The sequence below is a fragment of the Coffea arabica genome, chromosome 8e (genome assembly GCF_036785885.1).
Source record: "Coffea arabica cultivar ET-39 chromosome 8e, Coffea Arabica ET-39 HiFi, whole genome shotgun sequence".
NCBI classification, from domain to species: domain Eukaryota; kingdom Viridiplantae; phylum Streptophyta; class Magnoliopsida; order Gentianales; family Rubiaceae; genus Coffea; species Coffea arabica.
The window spans coordinates 52284299-52312262 of record NC_092324.1 but is presented as its reverse complement, the minus strand read 5'-3'; the positions used below and the strand labels follow the sequence as shown (position 1 = coordinate 52312262).

At 37.1% G+C, this 27964-nt stretch overlaps 4 protein-coding genes across 10 annotated transcripts; all 4 read right to left on the bottom strand.

Annotated features, from left to right (window-relative positions):
- Positions 1–2006: 2006 nt before the first annotated feature.
- Positions 2007–4709, bottom strand: LOC113703071 (RNA polymerase II transcriptional coactivator KELP-like). The gene is made up of 3 exons (XM_027224290.2): positions 4030–4709; positions 3806–3911; positions 2007–2334 (listed from the first exon to the last, which is right to left on the bottom strand). The coding sequence occupies exons 1-3, from the start codon at positions 4372–4374 to the stop codon at positions 2240–2242; spliced, it is 546 nt and encodes a 181-aa protein (XP_027080091.1). The 5' UTR covers positions 4375–4709; the 3' UTR covers positions 2007–2239.
- Positions 4710–5243: 534 nt separating this feature from the next.
- LOC113702890 (F-box protein SKIP8) lies at positions 5244–12810 on the bottom strand. 4 transcript variants are annotated; one of them, XM_027224050.2, is made up of 7 exons: positions 11972–12758; positions 10249–10445; positions 9276–9594; positions 8659–8814; positions 6992–8574; positions 6178–6420; positions 5244–5671 (listed from the first exon to the last, which is right to left on the bottom strand). In XM_027224050.2, exons 1-3 carry the CDS (start codon positions 12407–12409, stop codon positions 9336–9338), a joined length of 894 nt encoding a protein of 297 aa, XP_027079851.1. In that variant the 5' UTR covers positions 12410–12758; the 3' UTR covers positions 5244–5671; positions 6178–6420; positions 6992–8574; positions 8659–8814; positions 9276–9335. The 4 variants fall into 4 exon arrangements, with proteins under 4 accessions (XP_027079851.1, XP_071916978.1, XP_071916976.1 ...); XM_072060877.1 differs by having other exon boundaries at positions 9299–9594; XM_072060875.1 differs by having other exon boundaries at positions 8659–9594; positions 11972–12810.
- Positions 12811–14031: 1221 nt separating this feature from the next.
- Positions 14032–18203, bottom strand: LOC113702966 (SUN domain-containing protein 5). Of its 3 annotated transcripts, XM_027224158.2 has the most exons (5): positions 17756–17888; positions 17566–17618; positions 15606–16948; positions 15443–15528; positions 14032–14342 (listed from the first exon to the last, which is right to left on the bottom strand). In XM_027224158.2, exons 3-5 carry the CDS (start codon positions 16833–16835, stop codon positions 14102–14104), a joined length of 1557 nt encoding a protein of 518 aa, XP_027079959.1. In that variant the 5' UTR covers positions 16836–16948; positions 17566–17618; positions 17756–17888; the 3' UTR covers positions 14032–14101. The 3 variants fall into 3 exon arrangements, with proteins under 3 accessions (XP_027079959.1, XP_027079958.1, XP_071918067.1); XM_027224157.2 differs by lacking the exon at positions 17566–17618 and having other exon boundaries at positions 17756–18203; XM_072061966.1 differs by lacking the exon at positions 17566–17618 and having other exon boundaries at positions 15606–16766; positions 17756–17896.
- A 2534-nt stretch (positions 18204–20737) lies between these two features.
- On the bottom strand, positions 20738–27623 carry LOC113703987 (probable inactive ATP-dependent zinc metalloprotease FTSHI 1, chloroplastic). 2 transcript variants are annotated; one of them, XR_003451550.2, is made up of 15 exons: positions 26570–27623; positions 26383–26467; positions 24994–25428; positions 24849–24902; positions 24690–24755; positions 24444–24539; positions 24226–24354; positions 23715–23767; positions 23367–23562; positions 22929–23043; positions 22413–22687; positions 22089–22172; positions 21906–22002; positions 21561–21810; positions 20738–21246 (listed from the first exon to the last, which is right to left on the bottom strand). XR_003451550.2 is itself a non-coding variant. In XM_027225555.2 (15 exons), the coding sequence occupies exons 1-15, from the start codon at positions 27316–27318 to the stop codon at positions 21070–21072; spliced, it is 2877 nt and encodes a 958-aa protein (XP_027081356.2). In that variant the 5' UTR covers positions 27319–27619; the 3' UTR covers positions 20738–21069. The 2 variants fall into 2 exon arrangements, 1 of the variants encoding a protein (XP_027081356.2); XM_027225555.2 differs by having other exon boundaries at positions 21890–22002; positions 26570–27619.
- Positions 27624–27964: the final 341 nt, after the last annotated feature.

Genomic DNA, 27964 nt, shown 5'->3' with positions numbered 1-27964 from the left:
TGAATCTATTTCTATTGTGGAATTTCATTTCAGTGCTGCAGGGCGGCATGGCTACAGCACTCGCCTTGTCATGTCATATACGAAGGGACAAAAAATAGCCGCTCACTTTTTTGTTTTTGCCTTTGTTTTAGGTTCTATGATTTTTACCTTAAATTAATGTGGACTTTCTATCGAGTGGAGGTGCGGCTTCTACTGACAGCAGAACATGCACAATCCATTAACAACTTCCAACTTACACCAACGTATATTAAACAACTGTTTATGATATTTTGGGACAGAATCTATTCTGTGCATCTAGATACTTGTGAGACAATTCAGCGCCCTGTCGACCCATCTGAATTTCAGGATCACAACGAATATTGAACTCTCAAATAATGGTACGATGATTCGTGCAGTCCAATGCGGTGGTGGTGGTGGAGGCGAAGGCGTAGGATAATAAATGGGGAGAAGGAATCCAAAAAAACACATGCAAATGCACAGATTACAGCGAATGGGGGGGTGCCCCTAAAATGTCATTACATGCAACAGTTATTTTGATTTAATCCGCACCTTTATTCTATTCTAATCTAAATCAGCCGCCTGTCTTGTCCGTCTGGGATCACCTTAATCTTGCTTAATTGATGCTTCCAACGGTCTAATCCCTCAAGTTATGCATTCAAATTTTCAAAAGGTGCACCTAAGAAATGTTTGTTTCTGCACAATTTCCTTGTCTTCTTCCCCTCTATATCCGTGACACCCCCCCCCCCCCCCCCACACACACACAAACAAAAAAAAAGGAGAAATTTACTTGAGATTCTTGCACGCGTATATAGTATATACGACTCTAAAACTGACTAGCTTTCTTGAGTAAACTCAAAATTTGGTGCAAAAAGTTCTGTTGCCATGGGGAATTGCTCACTCAAGGGGGTTACTGATACGGCACAAGGGTTCAATTTCATCCGAATCATGACGGACTCAGGGGACATTTTGAAGTTAAAAGGGCCTAAATTTGTTGGAGAAGTCCTCCATGATTTTCCCGGCTATAAGATTTATGGAAAAGGTCAGCTTTCTTCACCCTTGTTTGATCATGAGGAGCTTCTTGGTGGGCAATTTTATTATCTCCTTCCTCTTGGTGAAGAAAAGGCTTCTCAGGTTGGTGATGAACATCCCACCGCCCATTTAGAGTCTGAGGACGGAAATGAAAAAGAACCAGTCAGGATGTCAAGTGCAGCACTGGAGCTAGTTACCAGCTTGGCTAATGGATCAGCCCTTGAAGTGTTACCCCCGCCACAGAAGGGCGTTTGGAGAGTGAAGCTGGCCATCACTCCCAGACAACTGGAGCAGATTTTGGCAGAGGAAGTAAATACAGAGGCCTTGATCGAGCAAATGAGGATGGCTGCTGCAACTTCTGCTAGCGCTGCTACGCCAAGGCGAACTAAGAGCTCTTGGGGTTTAATGTTGAAGCCTATTCTTGCAAATGTGCTTAAAGTTCCCACGGACCGAGAAGACGAAGTACACTCACCCAATTTCTACAAGAGCAGTCCAAGCAAAAGCTTTTCAACATTTTTATCTTAATATCTCTGCTGCCATTAGCAGACTCTTGTTCTCACAATAGTAGTATTGCTCTCAGTCAGCTTAAATAAGAAGCGCAAAAATGTGTGTGTATCGTGCAATGACCCCGAGCAATGAATTTACCGAAATTACTGATACTTTTCTCTCACTCGAGCTTCACTTGATCCATCCCTTTACCGTATAAAGAAATGGCAGCCATGCCTATCACGTCTCCAGATTTTACACCGTTACTCCCACTCAAGGCGTACCTTGCCAGGTCATAGATGCACGCCAATATCAGAAAAGCCAGACAAATTCAGCTCACAGACGACATCTGGTTCTCAAATCACAGCAACCCCCAGATTCCTTTTGATATAAATGGGCTCTGCGCAAGGATTTCCGAACGCACACACCCCGCCAAAAATGTTGTTGTTTTTGTTGGGGGGAGGGGGTGGGGAGGGAGCGCAACCACTTGCTATGAGAAAGGATTTAGCTACTTAACATTACCAATAACAATGTGTCTACATAAACGTGTATGTTCTAATGTCCATCGAACAAAAAAAGAGGACATTGCAAGGGCGCCCTAGCAACTTAAAACAGAACAACTACAACTTCAAAGGGCTTCCACATCCAGAAAATAACTTGACATTCAAAAAGCAGTACAAAGTGCAAACCAACCCTCCACAACCAGCAGCCGGTACATTTTCACTCAATCCAACCTTGACTTCATTTTCTTGATAGCTTTCTCTATTGCAGGTACATTTTTTGAGAAGGATGCCCACTGCTCAGCAGTCAAGCTTATTCCTGCAATATGGAAAAAAAAATGAGAAAGTTTTGATCAATTCAGTCATATTTAGCAGAAGATGGTGACAAAAACACATATTATAAGCTCGATTACCAAGGCCATCTCAGCTTCACATATCCGCACACCTTAAAACTTCCATTTACCTTCAACTCTTTGTCTAGCCTTCTCAGTTTTAGATTTCTTTCAATGAAGCACATTGTACATATGCATGTTTACTTGGAAGTGAACTGCACATTGATGTTCATATGTATGATGATGCATTATACGTATATTTTAAAGGAAAACACCAAAAAAATAATTGACAGTCGGAATATTGAGAACGACAAGGCAAGAGAAACCAGGTTACACATACAACATGTAACTGCCCTTCAAAATTATCAGAACCCCACCGATGTTACCTTGCTATTTCTCATGCTTCTTTTCTACCTTTACTCCCATAAATGGCAGCAAGCTGAATGAAAGCACAAAGCACATGCAATATCTCTGCAATGCTTAAAACAATATACACACATTCCTTATATATCAACTATCAAGCTAAAACAAAAATGATAATAATCAGATAATATGCAGAATGAAAAAGCTTCCAGACTGAGGGCTCGTTTTGTTAGACAAGACTGATGCTCAAACAGTAGAATTAACACACAGAATTAAAATATACCCTACATACAGAACACATTTAAACACACAGATAACTGACCAAACAAGTTATCTCTGCAATGCTTAAAACAATATACACACATTCCTTATATATCAACTATCAAGCTAAAACAAAAATGATAATAATCAGATAATATGCAGAATGAAAAAGCTTCCAGACTGAAGGCTCGTTTTGTTAGACAAGACTGATGCTCAAACAGTAGAATTAACACACAGAATTAAAATATACCCTACATACAGAACACATTTAAACACACAGATAACTGACCAAACAAGTTATCTCTGCAATGCTTAAAACAATATACACACATTCCTTATATATCAACTATCAAGCTAAAACAAAAATGATAATAATCAGATAATATGCAGAATGAAAAAGCTTCCAGACTGAAGGCTCGTTTTGTTAGACAAGACTGATGCTCAAACAGTAGAATTAACACACAGAATTAAAATATACCCTACATACAGAACACATTTAAACACACAGATAACTGACCAAACAAGTTAATTTGAGCATGCAAAGGATCACCAACACAAAGCCAATATACAAACATCATCTAATAAAACAAATACTTCTAGTACGGACTAGAAAATAGCTTGAACTACTATTATTAGATTATCAAGCAGGCAAAGAGCCAATTTTATACTACTATTATTAGAGTATCAAATTCAGTTGCCTGAGGGTTTTCAGCTCGTTTCATATAATCCAACACGCTATATCAACAATCATAACAACTTCATATATTCAGAATTTTACAGCACAAGGAACAAATTTAGCAAAATGCAAAACAACTCCGAGTATAATAGTTTTACCTTTGGACGTAGGTAGATCTTTGCCTCCTTTGCTGTAGTACTCTCTTATAGACACCAATGTCCTTCCTCTAAACTCCGTCAACGTCACCCTTCTACTCTTGGATAACTGGTATTCAATCACAAATTAGTCCACATGTAATTGAGAGGGAAAAAAATCAAATTAAACATTAAAAAAAAGGAAGAAAAAACCGCAAAGCAGCATATCATCGTAATCTCATACTTACTCTGCAAATAATGAGATCGCCTTCGTCATCATACTCTTTGTCACCGGCTTTTCGCTTCTTTTTATCATTATCTTCATCTTCTTCGTCGTCGTCGTCGTCCTCTTCTTCTTCTTCGGCGTCGTTTTGCTGCTGTTGGTGTTCTGCTGCTGCTTTAGCGTTCTGTTCGGTGAGGTAAGAATTGACGACCTGGCGGACGAATTTCTTACGGGGTGGGTAGGAGAGGTCTAACCCGAGCTTTTCGGATGCGGCCTGTCGGATCATGTATTCGGTGGCTTCGTCCATGTTGGAGTTCCTCAGGATTTCTAATACGGTTTCTTCGATTCTCTTTTCAGTTTCTGAGTCCATTTTCAAAATTTCAATCTCTTTTTCTTTTCCAAACCGAAAATCACGAGGGCTATAGTCGTTATGTAGGTTCTTATTTTTATTTTCCACCTTATTTTTTGAGGAAAGGGGAAATCGATCAGCAGAGGAGTAAAGTGGAGAGGGAATTCTTTCGTGGGTTTTAGCTGAATCAGGTAAAGAGAAAGGTACAGTAGTATTTAGAGGAAACTTCCGGTGAGCATTCCGTTCCCCTGTTGCTGAATCACGGAGAAAAGCCGGTTTTTGTTGTTCTATAGGTGACTTGCACTGGGCTGTCTAAATGAGGAGAATTTTTTACCTGGCCCAAGTCAGCCCAATTAGTTCACTTACTAAAGATGAATGTTAACTAATAGATTCGTCTAACCCCCATGATTCTCAAAACCTAAACATTAACGAGATACAATTAAGTCATTATGAGTACTAAAAAGTATAGCAAATGCATATCACCCTAGCTGTGATGTGTTAACTTAAACACATACAATTTTATATGTATTCACAGTATGCATTGACAATATATACACTAATGTATATGATGCATGACACGTAATACCAATTTGAATTTTAACTTCAATTCTTGCACAGTGAGACTAACAATAAGGAGACTCGCAAGGTCTTAAATTTTCCATGATAACGGTTTTTTAAGGATGTAATTGATCCAAGTGAGCTCCAAGAAGCGTGTAAAAAAAATCCTGGAATATTGAAGCTTGCATTTGGCCAATGGAATAGGGATTATAATGGGAAAAGTTGTCCATTGATGCTGCTGCAATTTCCTCGCAGGAAGGAAAAGGGGAGAAAAAATGGGCAAAAGTGTCGCTGCAATCTGTTATCTGTTAGTACAATTTGAAGCTAAACTGTTCATAGCAACGTCATTCATAGTTTATACTTGAAAGAAAAGAGGTCGAATACTTCCATTTGAAGCTAAACTGTTCTCAGAACGAAAGTCTTATCCACTTCCGTTGAGGTTTAAATACATGATACTAACAATAAAGGATGGCCATATAAATACCTTCAACTTTCTAGCAACTACAATTAGCGAGCAGTAGGACGATTAATTAATCATGTTTCTCAGTAGGTACCGAAGTAATTCTGACCAGGATAATATACAACGTTTAGAGCCATTACTATGTTTGCCCTCCAACTCCACTGCTACCGATTTGAAATATGAAAGGTAGAAGAAAGAAAGCAAGTAAGCTCCCAACTCCGCTGTTAGCGCTTGAATTTCCTTGTTCCTTGTTTCTTCCACTGTTAGGGCTTGAATTTCGTTGGTCCTTGTTTCTTCTTGCTGCAAGATTTTACGGCACACAAATGTTTGTCAGTAAATACCGTTGAGGATTATTAGACAAAGCAAATAGAGAGCAGGAAGTAATGATATACGGCTCGTTATGGAAAGAGTTGCTGATCAAGAAACCAATAGATAAAGCTTGCAGCTTCTGATGGCTCAACGGAAGAAAGAACTACTACCTAGCAATTTCCGGAACATAACTGATTTGTCAAGGCATTAATACTGGTTGAATGCTGAGGATCTGCTCTCAGATTAACAAAGACTCCAAAAGATCATGCAATGTATATCACCTTAAAAAACATGACTTAGTTTTCCCAATTCCCACCATCCAAGATGCTAATCAGACTAGTTGTAGCGAGACAAAAACCCCAACTTTCTACTAGTTGCAAGATAAAACACGAAGCTCAAAATGACTGAAGCCAATCTCAATTCTTCCAGACCAAAATTTTCAATTTCGAAACAAGACACAACACTGCGTAAGAAGTAGTAGTCTCGTTAAGGTATACCTTGATTGAGCATTTCTGTCGTTCCCAGCTGAAGCTTCTCTCCCGCCTCCCCCAAATCCAATATCATCCATGCTTTGTCCAGTCCGCCTATATCTACCACCAGTAGCCACAAAACTTGGGCAAGGCCGGTATGCCTTTATTGGCCACCAACCAAAACCTGGTACTGTTGCTATCCCCCCTTGAATTCTTCCTTCACCATTACAGCCCCTTTCAATTTCCTCTTTCCCACATACCTGACAGCCCCTGTGGGCACATATTCTCAATCCTCAGTAGCATAAAAGAACGAAGAGAAACTTTAAACTAAATTAGAATACAAAGCTAAGCATCCAAAATTCTATCCAACTTCAACAACTACATTCCTTTCACAGAAAATTTCCCCACCTCACTAAGTATCAACTAATATTATTGCCCTATCACCATTCTGGTGATTCCTACCATCCCTTCCCTCCATCCTAGTCGTATCCCTCTTCTGAAAATTTTATTCAAGAGGCTAATAACCTCCTTTAAACTGCATTGGAAGACATCTTTAATTTTCACGTAATCTGAGTTCAATTCATTACTCATTTCTTGAGGTTTAAAAGATAAAAGAAAATCACACATGGCAAATAACGTGCATTCCACGGATAGGAATTCATTTCCCCAAAAATCCGACCACAAATAATCAAATTGTGATCAATTTGATTGATTTTCAACAAGTTAACAAAGTATTAGGACACATTCGTAACAAAATCTAAACTCTAAAGTGGACTAATTCTTTAAGACCAAGAAGAGTTCCAAGAAGTAAAAGGTGATCAATCTCAAGTTAAAGAGATACCTCACAGAGGGTGGAGTCTGAGGTTCTTGTAGAAGTGTGGATGATCCAGATTGGAGAAGAACCTCATGATTATCTGAATGGGGAAACTCATCTCCTTTTTCTTGACCCTCTTCTTCTTCAACAGCAGGTGATGAAGATGTTGAAGCAAAGCGGAGCAAAGGACTGAGCTTTACTGAAGGAGTTTTTTTTGCTTGGGCAATGGAGAAAGTTTGCAGTTTTGGAATGAAAATGACTTGCTTGTTGTGCACCGTTGCTTGGAGTTGGTTGGATAGTTTTATCGGTACAGAGAAGAAAGCGGAGACTCTGCTGCTGCTGGTGGTAGTGGCGGTCATCCTCTCTCTCTCTCTCTCTTTCTCAATGACTCTGCAAGAGAGAAAGATAAGAGAGCTAACAGCCGCAAATTCTCAGAATACTTTTTCTTTCCCCCAAGATTTACTGCTGGCTTGGTGATTATATTTTCCTTCTTGACGAATGGGGGTGTATCATGTACGTGGTATGCTCTTTTTTTCCCCCAAAATTTACAAATTAGTGGTGCAAAGGTAATTCTCTTTTGTTTTCTGAGGCTGAGATAGATAGTTAAGGAAATTCAAGCTTTTAAGTAAGTGTCTTGCATGCTACACATCAAGTCCTGAACTATAAAATACATGTACAATTCATGTTTAGCAGGGATTGTGTGTGTTTGTGAACACCGGGATATCAAGAAACTGTGATGCTTTTTGTCTAGTAGAGGTGAGCAACTGTAATAATTCGATTCTTGTAATGATTGGAGTTATTGGTCTGAGGGTCCTAATTACTTTCTTGTGATTTAAAATAACTGTTTATAATGCTAAAATAAACATATTTCATATTAGACACTAAAACTTCTTCATTCACTAACTTACAATTTTATATAAATTATTGTAATACAACTGTAAATAACAGTAATGCTCATACTCATAAACTCCTTTGAACTGGTAAAAGAAATATAGAATGATAAAAAAAGCTGAATCACTGTACTAACTAGTGTTCAATGCAAACCCAATGTATATGCAATCAAAAAATACATAATATTTATGATTATATATTTTAAATAAAATTTTTGTTATTGAAGAAGGAATAATTATATTAAAAACATATACTTAAATAGTTAAAAATAAAAATAGTCATGGGTATAAAAAAAAAAGCTCATAAAGTGAAGATAAATGTTAATTTCAATGTTAATCCAAACCCTTTCCTCAAGCTTTATATACAGTACAGTAGATATTACGTCAATACACCATCAGACTACTGCACTGCACTCAGATGCCCTTACATTAATCTTGAAACCAAAATATCAGAATGGACGTGTTTGCTAAACAGCGGAGGAATCGTAGAAGGTTTCATTGAACTAGACCATGGAACCTCTTTTTTTTTTTTTTAACATTTCACCAGCAGCAAATTCCAACAGTGCAAGAAGGGTGAGAAAAAGGTGAAAAAATTGTTCACAAGCACCGGACCCTTCTCTCATCAGTTAAGAGTGCTATCTACGGATGAGAAGAATGTCTATGCCTTATGCCCAGAAATAGGTGATAATTGGGCTTTATATAGACAATGGAGATCTGACCCTACAAAAAAAAAAAAAGAGGGTGAAGCTCAGGCCGAAAGAAAAAGAAGAAAGTATCCTATATCCAAGTTGCAAACATCCGTACCATCTTAAAAAAATCCAATCATTCTAGATCCCTAGATGAAATCAACCAGAGTGAAATTCAACGGCGTTGCTAGCCAGCGACATTGAGGCAGCTGATCACAAGGCTTCTGTTCCACACCGGCAGCATAATCAAAGGCTACAGTGGAGACATTATCACCTGGTAGTTTCCCAGCATAGAAATTGTTAATTAAAATATCACGCAACCTCTAGGCAATCACATCGGAAATGTGAGTCATTCAGAGATGCGCATAAATAGCCAAGATAAATGAGTGCAGTGGGTCTACATTTCTCCTGAAGTACAAAAGACAACATGAAAGAGATACAATCTTACGCTTCATTTTCAAAGTCGCATGAAGTTTCTAACAAAGCTGTACTTACTCAAAGATTGCTCAATTACTGATCCGAATTGAAATCAGCACTAGTAAACCACTTTTAGAAGCAAGATGGTAGCTTCTTTACCATCAAAAAGGTGAAAACTGAGGTTAAGAAAATCTTCCAAAAACCGGGGCCTTGGGGTGGGGTGGGGTGGGGGGGAGGGGAGAGAGAGAGAGAGGTTACATAGGATCTTCCAAGGAATCATAGACAAGGGACCCTCGTAAGAAGAGAAAAAAACTGTACCACTTTCAAATTTTAATAAATACCATCATCCTTGTAACTTAAGCTTTGAGACTATGCTTCCTAACCCTGCATCATTTGTTGTTCGGCGCCTCCATTTACCATCATCACTGAGGTGTGATGATGGACCATGTACCACCTTCCATTATGGAATTCAAATATATTAGTCACATTGAATGGCCCAGTCTCCATGTCAACATAAGCTTTCATGGCTACCCAAGCCATATCTGTTAGTACCCGTGCCCTTACATCTTGAACTTGAAAATTAAAACCTTGCTCCCAGTTAAAAGCTAGCTGCCAGCTTTGCATGACCGCACTGTATCTGCACAAGAAAGATATTAGTTCCTCTTACATCTGGTACATATCTGGAGAGCAACAGCAGCTTCATTGGATGAACCGCATGACATGATTTAATTTTCTAGGCTACTCACTACTTGCCTAATAGTTTGTATAACTTCGGGGTGAACCAGATGGGGAAAAAATTGTAACACAAGTTAAGCTACTTACAGAGTATTTCAATACGTAAAAACAGTCATAGAAGCAACGGCTTACAGAACACAGAACAGAAATCAGATTCAGTAATCTATATCAGGCGTGACGTGACCATAGAGGTCCAAGCCGCAATTAGGCTACAAACTTGTGTTCAAATGACATGGTAACAAAACAGATGCATAATATAACGGAATTAATGAAGCTAAAAACAAAGAAGAAGAAAAAGAAGCCAATACAAGAGGAGAGGAGAATGGGGGAAGAAAGATGCCTAGAATTTCTATCGTTGTTTACTCAAACAACTGCCACCGCGTATAACTCAATCACAATCTGCAAGCACGGCATAACCAGCACAATGAATGGAAAAGAAGCAACTCAAATTGCAAACTTATGCAACTTCTAACATAAGGTCAAATAATTGCAAGATAAACTGGAAAAAAATAGAAAGAAAACCAAAGATTCTTTGAAGAAATAAGAAGCATCCTACCCAGTAAAGGACTCTCCAGAAGCATGGAAACACTTCACATAATCTGCATTTAGCCAGAAATGACCCATTTCTGCAAGTGACCTTTCTTTAATGATGCGAAAAAATTCATTGTTAATGTTCACAATGGCTCTTGTAGCTGCATAATAGGCCTTCCATCCATTAACTGGAATCACACTATCCTGCTCCAATGTGAAATCCTGAAATTACATGAGGAAACAGAAACACATTTATTCACCCTTTCAAAGAATTCCTAGAATCATTGCCAAAGCAAACGGTAATTTCACTAGTTAATAAGAAGCTACCAAAGATCAGAATTTTGATATCCTCACTAAAAGAACAAAATTAATCAACATATTTTCCGGTAAAAGTTCTACCAGATTACAGCAACAGGAACATCTGGCTAAAGTATCAAAGAGAAGAGCATATAAAGCACCATCAACCCAAAACCCAATTCATCAGATGGATTACTCAGTATGGTAGCAGAATCAGGAATGATTTTTCCTATAACCTTCCCAGTTAATAAATGTGCCATTAACTTTCCCAAACAAAGTTCCATCCAATAAATACCATAATGTGTTCTCCACTAGAAGAACGATGACGTTTGTTGTCATGTCTTTTACCTACAAATACCTAATATAACCTCTTTGCTTTGCCAGAGGCAAATTATCAGAATTTGAAAATTCCCAGCTTAGTTCGTTTTCTTCATGTCTCTTCCATCTCTGCATCCTGTTAAACCCATCCCCAATCCACAACACACCACTATATATATAAGCCTGAGACAACAACCTTATCCTTCTTCGTGTAGTAGAAGGGCGACCATTGTGGCTTGGCCTACATAATATTATTTAACATATCTCATTATTGTTTAAAAAAGAAAATGGTAGTAAAAGAAACAAAATGCATTCCTAATTTCCTTCCTCACTAAATTATTAACTGTTTTGAATTAACCCAAACAATCTTCCCTTTTCTGCCAAGGAAAAGCAAGAGACCATTAAACGCTTTTTTGTCAGTATAGTAACAAGATTGAGAAACCTACTATTGTCAATTTAACAAAAAGGATAAAAGATAAAACAGGACTTGCAACAAACCTTCAGCCCTCATTACACACTCCAAATTGAAGTCAATCTCCTCTCAGCTGCCCAAACCCAATCACTTATTCCTGTTGAAGCACAACTGAGAGGCAACCAAGTAGAAAGACAAAGGTAGACTTAAAACACACCACCAGATAATGACAAACCTACTCAAGTGACAATCACTTACTATAAGCTTGGTGGCAAATTTAAATCACTTTCTGGAGATCTCTATAGTCATATCAATACTCTACCCCTTATTATCTAGAACAACCCCTTTCCACAAATCCACCTTCAACACTTGTACTATAATACGAAACTCACCAAGTTTTAAATGACTTCTAAACTCTGCATTATAAAACCAAAATTTATTTCATCCAATTCTTAAGCCCATACTACTCAACACAACAATATAGACCACCAATTGACAGTGCCAAATTCCCACAATTAATCAATCACAGTTCCAATATCAGAAATTGTAGGTAGATAGGCCAACAAGAATTTTAAAAATCCTTTCAAACTGAGAAAAGCAATTCAACCTTCAAATCGACAATAAAATAAAACAGCAAACTGCAGTCTAAGATCAAAACATACCCAAAAAAAACCCCCCAAATATAAGCTCGAGAAGAAAGAGAAATTCCAGAAATAAATACCTTGTGATAGAGAGCTTTCCATGCATTATCATCATTGGCAGCCTTACGCATCTGTGAATTAGTCATGGAAAGCCTGCACAAACTCGGATAGTCCAAGTAACTCAAAGCATGCGTAGTGATCTCCGGCACCAACTGCTCCATCATCGAAGCACCGGACTGCTTTTCCGGCGGCACCACCGCCGCCACTTTCTCAACCATTTCGTCTTCCCCACTCCTAGAATTGTCCTCCAAACCAGTAATGACACCGTTGAGATACGCCGTCGTATGAAAAGTTCCCGAATTACCCTTACAAGAGCAACAGAAACCGCCGGAAAATTTCGCTTTTGTTCGAACGGTGAAGAGAGTTCCGAAAACGCAACCTAGGGCGGTAATCAAGAGGGCAGCAACAGCGAGAAAAATCGAATTATTCGAGAAAAAATTAGAGATAATAATCTCCATTCATAAGTCATGAACTCTTCGCCTAACATGAAAAACAAATCCTCGCTTCGTTTTGAGTATAGTAGTTAGGCAAAATTGGGAGAAAAACCCTAATAATCTGGTGCGACGAGTTTCACGTGCAAAATGTGTCAAACAGGTGAGAGTGATGAGGACGGGGGAGTGGTTTCTTCCCTGGAAATCTCGGCGGTTTTGGCAACCCTAGCGGTTTATGGGTCTGTTTTCTGTAGATTTTTGGTGGGCTTGGTAGCGTGCGGGAGAGGAAGGTTGGGAAGGCGTTACGGGAGGATGGTGGGGTCCTTTTCGGGTCTGATTTACTTCTCTTTTTCTCTGTTTATTTATTTATTAATGGGGAAGGACTTGAGGAGTTATGGAGGTGGATTTCCTCTTTTTCTTTTCTGAGTAAATTGGGTGGAATTAATTAGGGAAAATTTAAAACGTAGATATTGAGAGATATATGCACATTTCTGAAAATGACATAAAATATTCATGATAATTAAGTCACACCCGTTTGGACAAATTTGTAAGAAATGTACGGTTGCAGCGTAAATGGTCCAATGCCAAATGGTTACTTAAAACCTTAGGCTAACTTTATTTATTTATTTATTTTTTTGTCCTCACAGTGAGTATCTGGGGCTCATAGACTGGTAATACCGTACGACCCCAACTAATCCCACTGCGGATGGAGAGAGAGGCTGCCCAGCATCATCCCACCAATGGTTACCTGGGATTCGAACGTGTGCGAAGGCTCTCGCCAACTGGGCTACAACCACCCACTCTAGCCCGGGGGCTAACTTAGGCTAACTTTATGATTTAGAAATATATGCCTCCGTCTATTACTTGGACTTGTCTGTCCCAGAATGCGGAATAGCATAAAAGACTTCAAATTACTATTAAATACGGCCTCAATATTGAGGCTCAGTTTGAGGTTATGGTGCGTTTAAAAAAAAGACAAATTCAAGTACTAAAAGTACTTTATTATGATATTTGATAACTAATTTTTATAATTTAAGAAATCCAATTTTTGATAACTTAAAAGCATTTTTTTTTATCAAAAGCCCTTATTATATAATAAGTGTCTCTTTATATGACATTCCAATTCCAAACGGGACCTTAATTAATTTCAACTAAACCCATCTCTAAATATTATTGTTAATCCCAAGGTGAGCATTTTAGATTTTGCACTTCTATTAAAAGAACTTGTATAAGAAGTGTTTTTTTATATAACATTCCACCTCCAAACGAGACCTTAATTAACTTCAGCTAAATCCATCCCTAAATATTGTTAATCCCAAAGTGAACAGCTGCCCATATGGATGTTCTCAAGATCATCACACCTTGGAAAAGCTCCTTTCTCCTCCCCTTCTTTTTTCACTCAACTGGACTTGCGGCTCGAGCTTGCAAATGAAATTGCAAAATCTTATCTTTTTCCCTTACTATGCAGCAGCATACTTTGTGCTATTGTTTATATTTTTTGCTCCGTTTAGGTGGATTACTACGAGTACTAGTTTTGCAATATTTCGCTTTCAAAAATGGGGGGAAAAAAAGTAGACAAATTTGTCTGATATATATATATATATATATATATATATATATATATATATATATATATATAATGCTTAAACTGACCTGACAAAAGCAACGTTACAAAAACAAAAAGAAGCACGTGCCTCTGTATTTACAAAGCTAACAACGTTAAAGTAAGATGATCAATATGGTCAAACCGCTACTAAGAAGGATCACAATCCATCCTCTGCTACTACTAGTACTAGCATGAGGGATCTCGTCTGGGCTAGAGCCTCTAAAAATCGTCAAACTCCTTTTCAAAACTAACTGTAGAACTGCAGCACATGCAAATGAGAAGCTTATTGCTAAAACCGCGATTTCCTTCTTTTCCAGACTCGCTTGATCTGTTGTGACCTTTTCGACATCTAATCTGCAAATTTAATTTGAGGTAAGAAAAGCGAGAAAGAAATCAACTGGAAATCAAACAAAAGGTAGGTATATCTTCTCCAAAGATAGAATGAAACCCATATTAAGAATGCTAATCCGAATTCCAAATTAGCTACTTCTACTACAAGTGGATTAGCAGATAATCAGCTAATGCTCTAGAAGCAAAGCAGCTCCTTTACAAGGATCAATCACCAAGTTTCTTTCTTCTCACAGGACTTGAAGAGTGACCAAAGCATCAATTCTTCTCTTTTAGCAAATGCAGAACACTGATCACACAGAGCTTGACGTGGTAAGGTTATGGTGTTTTACAAACATGTCTATCAGAAAATTTTCAGCAGATGGACATTCAAATTCTTTCAGCAGCGAGCAAGCGTCCCGAGAAAATTGTTCTACACAGTGTTGACATAAACGTTACACTAGATTTTACCATCCGCTGAGCTAAAACTGAATTCAATGGATATAAGTGCAAAGAACCAAATGACCATAATTTTATTTGTTTACTAGTAGCAGAACCAAAGATAACTCGTATTTGAACTATATGAACTATCTGCCGTTACCAACCTTTTGGGACCGCTAAATTCTACTTTTATCATCTGAAGAAGTTCTGGGTACAGAAGGATTTGCATTACACCTTCATGAAATAAAATTGTTTTCTGCACTCACTTGGCTGTTTTAAATCTGTTTTCTACTGAATATAATTTCAGAGAAGCATGCCACTCTCTTCAAACCATAAGGCTCTCCGTGGACTATAAAGAGTTTGAAAACAGCAGTGTTGATATAATAAATATGATGCACCATGTTATGGACCATGTACCTATATCTAGTTTGTAGAATAGATAATGAAAAATCATTCGATGATACATCTAATGCATATTCAACAACAAATTTTGAAGATAATGCCACATCAATAGCATTTGAATTTCTTTATTCTCAAATTCTCATGTCTAATCTTTATAGCAGTAATAACTACGAAAACAGTTAAAAGCCTTCTCCTTAGTGAACATGTAAAATATACATCAAAGAATAAACAAAAAATCAGAAAAAGAACACGAGTAAGAATAGGTTGCACAATCTAAGTCCAACCTTAGAAGGCCATTTTCTTGGATCAACAAGTCCAACTGGGCTGCTATAGTAGCTTTCCATGATTCAAGGTCAGTAATTCCTTTCTCCTGCAAAAAGAATTAAAGTTAGAAAGTTAATGAGTGCAGAAATTCCTCTCCAAATATCAGTCTGTAGTCGTGCTTACCATGGTTCCCTTCCATTCCAAGAGATATTTTATCTCCAATTTACTGCTCTCCAGAAGCAGTGAAATTTTAACCATTTCTTTCTCAAGGTCAGGAAGAATGTTCCCCTGCCTTCTGTTCAGCTCTTTGATGTACTCCTCCAGCACAGACAGGTTCAACTCCAGTGATCTCACTCTCTGTAATAAAATCTTTACAGCAGCATCAGCATGAACTCTTCCATTAGGCTGTTGCCTAACATTCAGGATGGGATCAGGACTGCTACTAATGGTCGCTGATTTCCTTGGCATATCTATGCTAACTTCCTCTTTAACACTATCTATAGCCTTGCCCGCAGGCTCAACAACACTTTGAACAACATCGTCTACTTGATTGTTGCTGGAACCAGGGTCTGGTACTCTTAAAGATGCTGTTGAATTTCGATTGGGCAATGCATTTGTTGGAGACTCCTTAGAAGTCACAATAAGATCCTCAAGCATCTGCTCGATGGCATCAACACCATACACCTCCACAAGACTTAGAGTGCAGTAAAATTCTGATCCATAATGACTGAGTAAACTCAGCTTCAAGTACCTGACCCATTTTGGTTCAGGCAACTTGAAACATTGGGCATGCTTGACATTTGCAGCTACAAAAGTCCCTAATGAAGTCCATGTCTCTGTCGGGTAAACTAAACTTCCAGATAGCTCAAACTCTTTAAAGTTAGCAGAATAATGCTCAAAATTTGCAATTTTGACAGCATCGACCAGAGTCTCATCAGCAAGCTCAATCACGAAGAACTTCCCCCCAACTGAACAAGGGTTTCGAAGATATTTATCATGATCCTTCCCCAGTACATTACTTGCACCATTTGTTTCCTTATTATGAGCAACCACTTTAGCACCCTTGGATGCTGCAGCATAATTGTATGGTTTTCCATCAGGCTCAAGTCGTTGGGTGACATTTATTAGCTGACTTGGAGAACTTGAGCCCTTACTTTGCCCTGTCATATTTCTGAAATCCTCCAGATTGGGATAAGCTAGATGAGTTATTCCATTCTCTAACTGTTGTGGTCTATTTTCTTCATGTATTTCCAGCTGTTTTACTTCACACGAGCATTTGGAGTCTCCCAAAGCACTAGAGATTACCTCCTCCAGTCGACTAATTTTCCGAGGTGAGTACTCGAGCTTTTTCCAATGATCGTCATGGATGGAAGAATTATCAGTAATTACACATACATTAAACTCCACTGGCATGCATTTTGCATAAGTCTTAATCTCATTTTCTACAAGCGGAGAGGTACAATTTGACAGCTTATTGTTGCAATCAGTGAAGTTACTCGTGCTCTCATTATAAGCAAGCAGCTTTCCTGCATAAATCCCACATCAACTACTACAGTTGAACAAGAACATACATAAAATTGCCAAATTACTCCCCAGTGCAACATCAAACCTAACATCTCAGAAGCAAAGTTTAAGCTTTTTTTTTTCATTCTCAGTTGGAAAAATTGGTCAACTTCCACTGACAGCCTAACTTGGTAATTGAACCAAAAACCAAGTTGAAGACCTACAGGTGATCAATGGTAAAACAAGCCTATTGATCAAACTTGATCTGAATTATTTTCATCCTAGCTTTAAATTTTGTTCAAACTTGAGTTGATTAGTATTCGAGTCAGAGTAAAAAATTCCAAGATTTATGCTTGTCCAGCAGGGCTTTAAAAATAAACTAAGACTGAATTCGAGATCTATTTAATCAGTTGAAGAAGCAATCTTGAACAATTTTGTAAAGGCAAGCTCCATTAGCCTTTATGCCATAAAAAATATTATTTTTAGCAGAAAAGGAAAAAGGAAAATGTGAAAGATCTTATCAAAAGAGATTCTAGTTTAAACGTCAGAATAAAAGCAAGCCAAAATGAAAATTAAAGACTAGCAAAGCTTTCTATACTAGCAAAGAAGCATTCACTAATTCAACAAAAACCAACTTAACTGGTATTAGCATTCACTAAATGAGTTCCCAAATTTTGCAAGTAAGGACTCGGGCTGCACAATGAAGTCATATTTAACAACTCGGGTAAAAAAAAAAGAAGATAGAATAGTTAAGAAAGAAAAAAAGATAACGGCTTTACAGAAAAGATCCAATTCTTAAGTGTATAACAGAGAAAGAAGAAATATTATACCTTCATCATTACCGGCGACACGAAATTTTGAGCAGAACAAGACAACAATACACAAAACTGAAAAGAATAATGGCAGACTCTTCTGCTTGACGGGGTGACCTTCATTTGGAAGCTTTACGTTGGCGGGATCTCCATGCCAATATCCCTTCATCTCCCTCTCATAATGCCCTTTCTCACTGTTTCATTAACGCTTGCCAAAATTCCCAGCAGCCCGTTTGTTTTCTACTTCGTACTTTTCAAAGTTCATAAATCAAAAAGTAAAAAAGCAAAAATGATATAAGCTTTTTTTTTCACTCAATTTGGGTTACGTAAGTGTTGATGTTGTTGGCGATGATGCAGTTTTGAGAATATTTATGGGTTTTGTGGTGACGAATTGCAGAGAACTCCCAAATTAGCGGAAACAACAACTTGTGTGCTTGTTGTCATCTACTTCGGTGTTTTTTTATGTCCCCACACTTGTTCCTATATTGGTCCTTTTCTTTTCCCCTTTCACTTCTTGATATAGCCATGGAATAATTTCGAAAACCTCCCATGCGGTTTCTAAAAGTTACACTGGCTTCCCTCAAAGTTTTAAAAATTGCAGACACCTCTTCTAGAAAAAGGTTGACGTGTAACAGGTCAAGCCTAATTCAAAGAATAAAATAAAAAAAATAAATAATTAGTTCAGAAGAGAGAATACAATATGTAATTTCAAAAATGCCTTAGTTAGTTAATCTAATGCAAAAACATATATTATTTTAATAAAATTAAAAACCAAGAGGTATAATTGCAAAACGTGGGCAAATGCAAGGCATCAACTTCAAGCTTTTGCAACTATTTGCAACAACTACTTCGAAGAACACTTATATACTAGCAACAACAACAAAAAATTGGAGATCAAATTCCAAAGGGTTTAGATCCAAGAATAAATATAGAATCACTAAAGACATAGCAAGAAACCAAACTAATTTCAACCACAAATTAAAATAACAAAATATGGTAGTTTCAATCCTTAAAGGTGGATCCTGGAATTCACTAACATTATTCAACACCAGGAACAAATATTCCAATATTAATTGCAAGTCTGGAAATTTTTAATTCAAAATTGTGATTATTTAAAAATTGGCGCCTTTTTCTAATGACAAATTAGAAATTTTTTCTTAGTTCTGAATTGTGATAATTTCTATTTATTCGGTTAACTACTAATTTAATCCACATAATTGCCAAAACACCTTGTAAGTAGTCATTTTACTAGGTTTGGTGTAAGTATTACTGCATTGGGGCCCAATTTTATGATGTAAGAGATCTTTTAAATTTTTAAAATCTCGAGAAAAACCTCAAGGGAGGTTTTTGAAATTATCCCTGTATTTATTCTCTTAGGTTTGCTTGACTTAAATAATATTTTTAACCAAATGCATTCATCAAGGAAATTGGGAAACTTTTCTCTTAGGTTTACTTTACTTAAATACTAATATTTTTAAGCAAATGCATTTCATGAAGGAAATTGGGAAACTTGAAGATTACAAGAAAAATATAGGGATAATTTTAGAAACCTTCCATGAGATTTCTGACAATTTCATTAGCCCCTGAAATTTGTAAAATTACACAAACCTCCTATGAGGTTAAGGTTTTGATAACAAAATTAATCCATCTAGAAAAAATAACATTTAAAAGTACTTTTAAGAAGAGATATGAGACTGTTATTATATAAATACACCTTATGCATGTATATAAGTTATATTAGTAAAAGAATAAATATAATTAAAAGTTAAAAACAATTAATATATACATTTTATCACTCAAAAAGTTCACATTTAATAAATTAAACAACACAAATAAGTAACAAAACTACATTAATGATCACCAGATTCAACAAAAATATACTAGTCATCACTTTTGACATGATGTTTACTATGATTCTTGTGATTTTAAACAGAAATTTTTTGAATTTTGCCTTTTTTTTTTCCCTTTATTCCCCTTTATTAATATCTAACGATTAAATAATTAAAGCACTAATTAACTATTAGTAACTAATTAATGAAAATAACTTTTAAAAATTTCTTTAATGATGAACGATGTCTTGTATTTACAAAATAACATCAATTGATATGTCTAATGGAGAAAGGAGGGAAAAGAAAGGTAAAATTCAAAAAAATTTCTGTTACAAGAATTACAGGAAACATCATATCGAAAGAGATGACTATTCTATTTTGTCAAATCTTGTTATCATTTGTAGTTTTGTTATTTATTTGTGTTGTCTAATTTATTAAATGCGAATTTTTTAAGTAATGAAATGTACGTATTAATTGATTTTATTCTTTTATTAATATAACTTATATACATGCATAAGGGGTATTTATGAAATAAAAGTTTCATCTCTCTTCTTAAAAGTACTTTTTTAATCTTACTTTTTCTAATTGGACTAATTTTGTTATCAAACCTTAATTTCAGAAGAGATTTGTGCAATTTTACAAACTTTAGGGGAGGTTAGTGAAATTGTCAGAAATCTCAGGAGAGGTTTCTGAAATTATCCCAAAAATAAAAGTAGACTTGTTAAATCGGCAGGAAATGGGACTCTGAAGTTTGAACACTGAGATACCCTTCGACCAGATATGGAAAACTGGCCTATGCGCTCAAAAAGAAAAAAAAAATTGATAATATTCCCTCAAAAAGAAAAGAAAAATACAAATTTGTTTAGTACTGCAGTAGTCCTATAATAGCTTTAATTACCAGTCTACCAAAGACTGGAACAAATTTCTTCAGTCAAAACAAGAAAAAGACAAACATATAAAAAGAAATGTTAATCTAACAATCTGAGGGAAGCAAGTAGAAAAATGACTCGATCCATCCCAAATTCAAATACCTCCATTCTTGCCTATCCCACCAATTTTCAACTGGCAGATCCAAGGAATAACGGGACGCGGGATAATCTAGCTTCATGTTTTCGGTAGCAGTCTCAAAATTTAATCGGTAACGAATGCAAATAAATGGAAGAAGGAAATATTGCATGAAGATCACTGATCAATCGGGAGGTAAAGAGATATAGATCAAAATCAGTTCGTAAGTGCCAAGTAGTTAACTAATTTTGCCTCTCAACTGTGCGTTACAGACTGCAAAAATGCTGCTCAGCAGCAGAGAACCTAAAGATGCAAGACATTTTGACCTTATCATACAATTCCCTTTGCTAGGCATCTACAGGGCACAACAAAAATTTTGAAACCCTGATCTCGCAAAGCTTCAGCGGCATTGCTCTTGTACTACACGTATGCATTCCAATCCAGAAAGTAATCAAACGAAAGATCACAACCAGCCAAATCTCTAGTTGTAGTCTCTCTTCATGAGGATAATAAGCTGTACTCCAATTCTGTATCCTGCTTTTGCTTTTGGCTGAAGAAGGGAAGGCTTCCAGGATCTCCCTCCTCTAAGATAAGATTTATGGGCGTGTGCGGTGGATAACTATCAAGGATAAAGTCAATTTCCTCTCCGCTAATCTCTTTCTGATTAAGAAGAACCTGCAAAGCAAAGGGCAAGGATTCAGTACACCACTGGGACACGTCAGAGTAAACTGCAGGAAACCACCCATCTGTTCCACAATTGTTGTATACATTGCTGCAAAATTTACATTTCTGGCAGCTAACGAGCAAGTTTTGTGTTCCAAAGATCACAAGTTAAACTAGGTCCCAACATTCCACCCAAACGCGATTCTTAAAATTTTGGAAGAGTATAATAAATCACCTTTTCCACCATCTAATTGCACAAGATAACATCTTTGACAGTGTTAACAGATTTAATCACACATGTCCACACGTTGTGGACCACAACATACCTTTACAGTTTTAAATAAAGCAGCTTGATGCCTTTTCAGCAGAGCAAGAGTCGTGGCATACATCTCACGCATTAACTCTTCTGTCCTCCTTGCAATTTCATCATCCAAATTGAAGTTGACAGGGCGCTCAATCAGGCCATAATCATCATACAGTGATCCTTCAAAGTCAAGGCGTGGACCAACAAACTTCGGACTTTTTCTCCAAGGAGGAGGTTCCCCGTGTATGACCATGGGAGTCTCCAAATTCCATCTGTCAGAATAGAAATGAAGTAACTAGGCCGGTAGTACAAGCAGTTGGACACTGAAATTGAGATCCAACAAATACCTACATAGTTATTATCTTACGAGCAAGCCAAGATGCATCAGCAAGGTAGTTAACTGATGCTCTTGATGTATCCCGACCAAAAATGAGCTCTTCTGCAGCTCTTCCTGCAAGTAGAACCTTTGCAAGCACACCGTCAACATTGCAATCCAGCTTAAAGAGGAATAAAAGAGAAGGAAAACATTCTAGTTACTTTAGGTTCAGACCTGAAGGCGGTGCACCAACTGTGGCCGTCGCTCAAACATGTAAACCTCATCGTCAAGGCGATGGAACACAACTTGGGACAAAGTCTGCATGAATCATATAGCAGGAAAATAAATATATCAAGAATAGGATAAAGTACACCTCACATGACAGACCAAATTATTGTATTAAAAAGTTGAATAAGGCAGTTTGGTCAATGAACTAAAACAGACAAGAATAGGACCATCAATAGTGAAGCTGCCCCCAGCATTATTGGCAATTTTTACAAGGGAGATCAGAGTTAAAATGAAAAAAGGAAAAGGAGAATTTGATCTATAAAATATTACCTGTCCACGGGGAATAATTGAGACACGGTCACAACGTTCCACTTGAGCATTCTCTAAACGCCTTAGCAGGTGAGAAGTCAGAGCAGTTCCTACCTCAGTAGTAGCTCGACGACATTGTCCCTGATGACCCAGCTCAAATCCAACTCGTCTGGGTCCTACTGTAAGACGGTCTACTGCATCATCCAGATCTGACTGAATAATTGAGCTGTGCCCTTTCCTAACTGCCACAAGAGCTGCCTCCTGGAGAAGCTGTGCCAGCTTTGCACCCGTCCATCCTGAATATGTAAGTATTGTCCATATTAACTAGTACAAGAAGACATCAACTATAGAAGATCAGTAACCCATTTCTTTTACCCTACAAGTAATTGGCAGCAGAAGTGGAAATAAAACTCCCATGACGACCAAGGAAATATAGAGCTGTTTGCCGTGCCAATCATCAAACAGCTAACTTCATAAGGAAACAAACCAGACAGAACCTTGCAGAAGGAGAAAAAAAAAAAAGAAAGAAAGAGTTACCTGGTAAGTTTTTGGCATAACTCGCCAAATCAACAGTTTCTGAAATTTTTACTCTACGTGCATGAACTTTTAGAATGTCCAGTCTTCCTTTTGCATTCGGAGGGCGGATTCTTATCTACATAGAAATGGAAATATCCATTAATAGCCTACCATACTGGAGAAGAACGTTGGAGAACCAATGAATGAGAATCCAACATCACAAAAAAAAAGGCAAAACAACAACAAAAACAAAAAAACCATAAAATCCATGATCCAATTCATAACATATTAATGTTCCTCTAAGAGATTAATGCCAAAGAAAGTCATTTAACTGGTGTTTTGGAAATTTCTAAACAAAAAGACAGGACCTAGTACATTTAGCTAAATGTAGTTTTGCTAGTTGGCCCAAACACCCTTGTCCAGACAATTCTACATTCAAAATCAGAAACATATACAAACCTTACGATCAAATCGACCAGGACGAAGAAGAGCTGGATCTAACAAATCCCTCCTGTTTGTAGCACCCAAAAATATGACTCCTTTTCCAGTATCAAACCCATCTAGTTCTATCAACAACTGATTCAACGTAGTTTCTCTTTCCTGGGTGGCTGCATTGTACAGGTGGTCGGTCGATTCACTAAAAATTCCTTGACGCCTATTTATTAGAAAATGGACAAAAGGGCAGTTCAAAAGTCATCCGTATTCTTGTTTCAGATAGAGAACAACTGTTAGCATAAAAAAATAAAATAAATAAATTCAGTGGCTTTGTATAGACAAACACATTTTCTCTGCTATGATAATAGCTACCTTGTAGCCAGCGCGTCTATTTCATCAATAAAAATGACCGAGGGCTTATTTACCTGTAAAAGAGATCATGGTATTCTTCAGCATACATCTATCCTGCCATATTATAGCATATATCTAAATATTAACATAAGTACCCTCAAAATACTACAAAAAACCTATAAAACAACAGGGTATTATTGTCAAAGGGACTAGCGTAGCAGTATGAAGCTTGCTGTAGCCTAGCACTAACAAACATAGCTTAGACTGCCAAGTGATATACTATGACTAAAGAATTGTTTACCTTTCTAATCAGGGCTATCCAGAAAATTCAGATGGTACATTCCATATAAGAACATTTAGTGTACCTTCATCGCTCTGATTCCAACTACTCTAACACCCTATAAGATTTCCGTCAAGTATACTTCACCTCTAATCGAAATGTCCACATGCTACTAAAAATTCATAACCTGAAGAACAAGTCTATATAAAAACCAAAACCCTATAAAAAGAGCATGTAATGGTAAGTATGCACCTTGGCTCTCTTGAATAAATCCCTGATGCGGGCAGAACCAACACCAACTAAAACCTCAACAAATTCAGAGCCAGCCATTTGATAAAATGGAACTCCAGCTTCACCAGCTATAGCTTTTGCAACTAATGTCTGAAGAAAAAGAATTTACATATTCAAAATGACCCACAGGATTACCCCTCCAAAACTTTTAAGTCTAATCCTTAAAACAGATGACTGACCTTTCCGCATCCAGGAGGACCTTCTAGAAGTACTCCATGTGGAGGTTTTATCCCCATTTTATCAAACAATTCTGGATTCTTCAGGTATCTTACCAACTAGCCAGAAGAAACAGAGTGAGAAATTCGCTTAATTGCCAACTAAAAATGAAACACATCAATTCATAACTTAAAAAATAGATTTTCTTCTTAAACAAGTCAACAATAAAGAGATTCTATGAAGTTTTAACCAGTACAATAACAGCCTACCTCCTGGAGCTCGTCTACCGCTTCATCAATTCCAGCCACATCACTAAACAAAACTCCAGTTGAACCCTGAAGGAACAAAATCAATGATTGAACGCTTTCATCGCTTACGAAGTGATGATGACAAGGGAAAGAAGAATAAAATGTGAGAGAGAAACTAACATCCACACGGGCTTGTGGTTTAGACTGAGAGAATTCAATGCCTTGCCATATATCCTACACGTAAAGGAGGAAATATGAAAACGTTAATCAATTAGGTAAGCATTCATTAACGGTTTCATCAAAAGTCAGAGGATGCAATTCTCACCCACTTTCTGAAGTTTTTCGGTCTTCTTGATAGAGTAAAACGGAGGAGAATAACCATAGTGCCAAATACAAGTAGTATCGGTTTTAGCATTTCAATACTGGCGGAAACACCACCAAAAGTATAAACTTCGTACAACTTGGAGAAAAACCCTCCATCAGTGAAAAAATCTAAAAAATTTTCCCACACTCTTTCTAGAACACCAAAAATGATACCAAAAAAGAACTTGAGAAATGGTTTCACAACAGGCCACACTACATAGACAGCTACAGCAAAGATGAAGCTGGTCACAGCAAACACTGCTGAAGCAAGGAATCCACCAACGACTATGGCAGCTGCAGTCATGACAGCAGTCAACACTCCAAGTTCTACCATCACCCTACTTGATATTTTAGACGCTATGGGATGAGGATATTCTGGCAATTTCCCTACAAAAGACTGCACAAAAGATCCAGAAGTAAGCTAAGTGTGAACAGAAACAGAAGATTCTCCAACTCACAAAATTATTACATACGCTCTTCAGAAGGACAAGCTCTAGAAACTTTGTTCTTGGGTAGTAATAAATTGTAGGAACTGTGCTTACTAACCCCAATCTTACACAAATCAACATGAGGAAATCTTTTTCTATTTAAAGTAATAAGATATTGAATTTCCAATAAGTAAATTCAACACATCCTCACAGCCAAATCATTTGAGGTAGTTTACAGGTTAACATAGACACAATTTATTTCAACAAATCCATTAAAGTTTATATCTTGGTTTTTTGTAGTGAATCCAAGTAGCATTTACATCCTTAAAGATGTGATCTCAATTACCAACTACTCCACCCTTATGTGCACATTCTTTTTACTTGATAGATGTTAATCTCTGGCTTCTTCATATATGTTCTGCATTTGTCTATCGACTACTATCCATTTAAGTTTCTGAAAACACATGTTTTTAGTGCTTCTAATCCAGATTCAATCTTCAAGTATTATCAAATAACAATTCAACACCTTAAAAAATCCCAAACTTCCAGTGTAACAGGATCTACTCTGCATTCGTTTATCAAGACTACTTTTTGTTTTATTCCTGTCAACACGATGTCCTTTCTACTAGAGATAACAACAGGAAGATTATTCAAAGGCAAAAGACAGCAATAGAAGACCCTTCAGTAAAAGCTTCTCCCGACATTGAAAATTGAAAAAAAAAAAAAAAATCAGTACAAAAGAAAAATAACTCTGCATGACCTCCAACCATCCTTTACTTCTAGTGTAAGATATCAAAGGGAACAAAAGGAAATACACAAAGGAAAATCTAATTTGCATCATTTACGTTTCTTCAACACTTAACAAGAATTCAAGGTCAAGAGAAAATACATCCAATGAAGACAAAGAGTAAGGGATTGAATACCATCATTTGCTTTTCTATTTCGTTTCGAGGTCCAGTATACTGCTCTAACATAACTTGTGCTTGGCTCTCATCCAGCCTCATTGCCCTAATATGAATTGGCAAAAAAAATCGCAACAACAAAAGAATCATAAAACACATAATCCAACAAAGGGGAAAAACACAATTTTTCAATATTAAAGATATTAACCATTTAGTTCTCTGCAAACTCCTTTCACCCGGTATTTCTTTCAACTCAACAACAAAATCCCTGAATCCAACGCCATAAGGAGAAGCAGGATTTTCCTTGAAAGTCAACAATTTTATCTTATCACTTTTCATACATTTCCTGAAATCCTCAATACTCATCTTGGGCAGCTCCTCTACATTCTTCTCAAACTCCTCTTCATCGGAAAAATTCGCACCAAAGATTTGCTCTGGCACATAAAGCTTCCCTTTATACTCCCTCAAAATATCCTTCAAATACACCTCCTCCCCAGACTTAGTTAACTGACCCTCATATCTTGTTTTGGAGAGGAGTGACTTCAAATTTAAGGTTTTCAGCAGTCCAACCACCCCATAATCCAAATTCTTATTGCTCAGATTCTCTTTCTCCTTCAGCGTATATAACTTGTTCCCAATCAAATACCTGGGTTCAACTTGACTTGGATTTTCCTTCAAAATCCTGGTCACAAAATCATCTTTTTCATCATTACTACCATACAAATTTTCAGAAGCCTTTGAATTTGCTTTGATTTTACCAAAAAGGGTATAAGGAGAATGATAAAAATGAACTCTTTTTGCACTTGTCACAGGACAATTCCAATACTTTTGACGTTTTTGAAGTTGGAATTTGACGTGCAGTGAGAAATCCCGACGAATAATGGAGGGTTGGGGCTGAAAAAGTGTAGGTGATGGATTATTCTGAAAGGGACCCAAACCCACAGCCGAGAAATACATTTTTTTTTTTTTTGGGCAGTTTGAAGGTTTATCAAGGATGGATTTTGAAGGCAACGAGAAGAGGAGAGTATTGCATTTTCGACGAACTTGGATTAAGAAGAGTATGCTGCTTAGTACAGATTGCAGTGTGGCAGACCGAGGAAGAGGAAGAGTTCTTCCTCACAGGGAGATGCAGAATACAGGGAGACAGTTTGCTGTCTTTGGCAGTGTGTTACTTGCACTTGCGCTTTCCTCACCGGAAATGCCAAAGCCTAGCATCCCCGATGTTGCTCGAAACTATGTCGTATGGTAAAAGCAGGGTAGACCGATATTGGAAATAGTGAGGTAAAACAAATAGTGCTAGTTAAAATTTTCAGTTCTTAACTTATTGAACGTCAAATTTGCATGTACAGGAATCAAAATTAGAAGTTGACCTGTTGAACATTCATATGATTTTGGGCTTATATATGATCAGCAAGTGCGAACTCCTTATTAAGAAGTAAAACCAAATTTTTATCAGACTAGTTTTTGTATCCTCTAACTCTTGTGTGAAAATACAGATCATTGAACTTCACAAGAAGATATAATATACTACAAGTTTTTAAATGAGCATTCCAAGTCAAGAGTGTGTAAAATGGGTTTTTTTTTTTTTTTTTCGACATAGGGG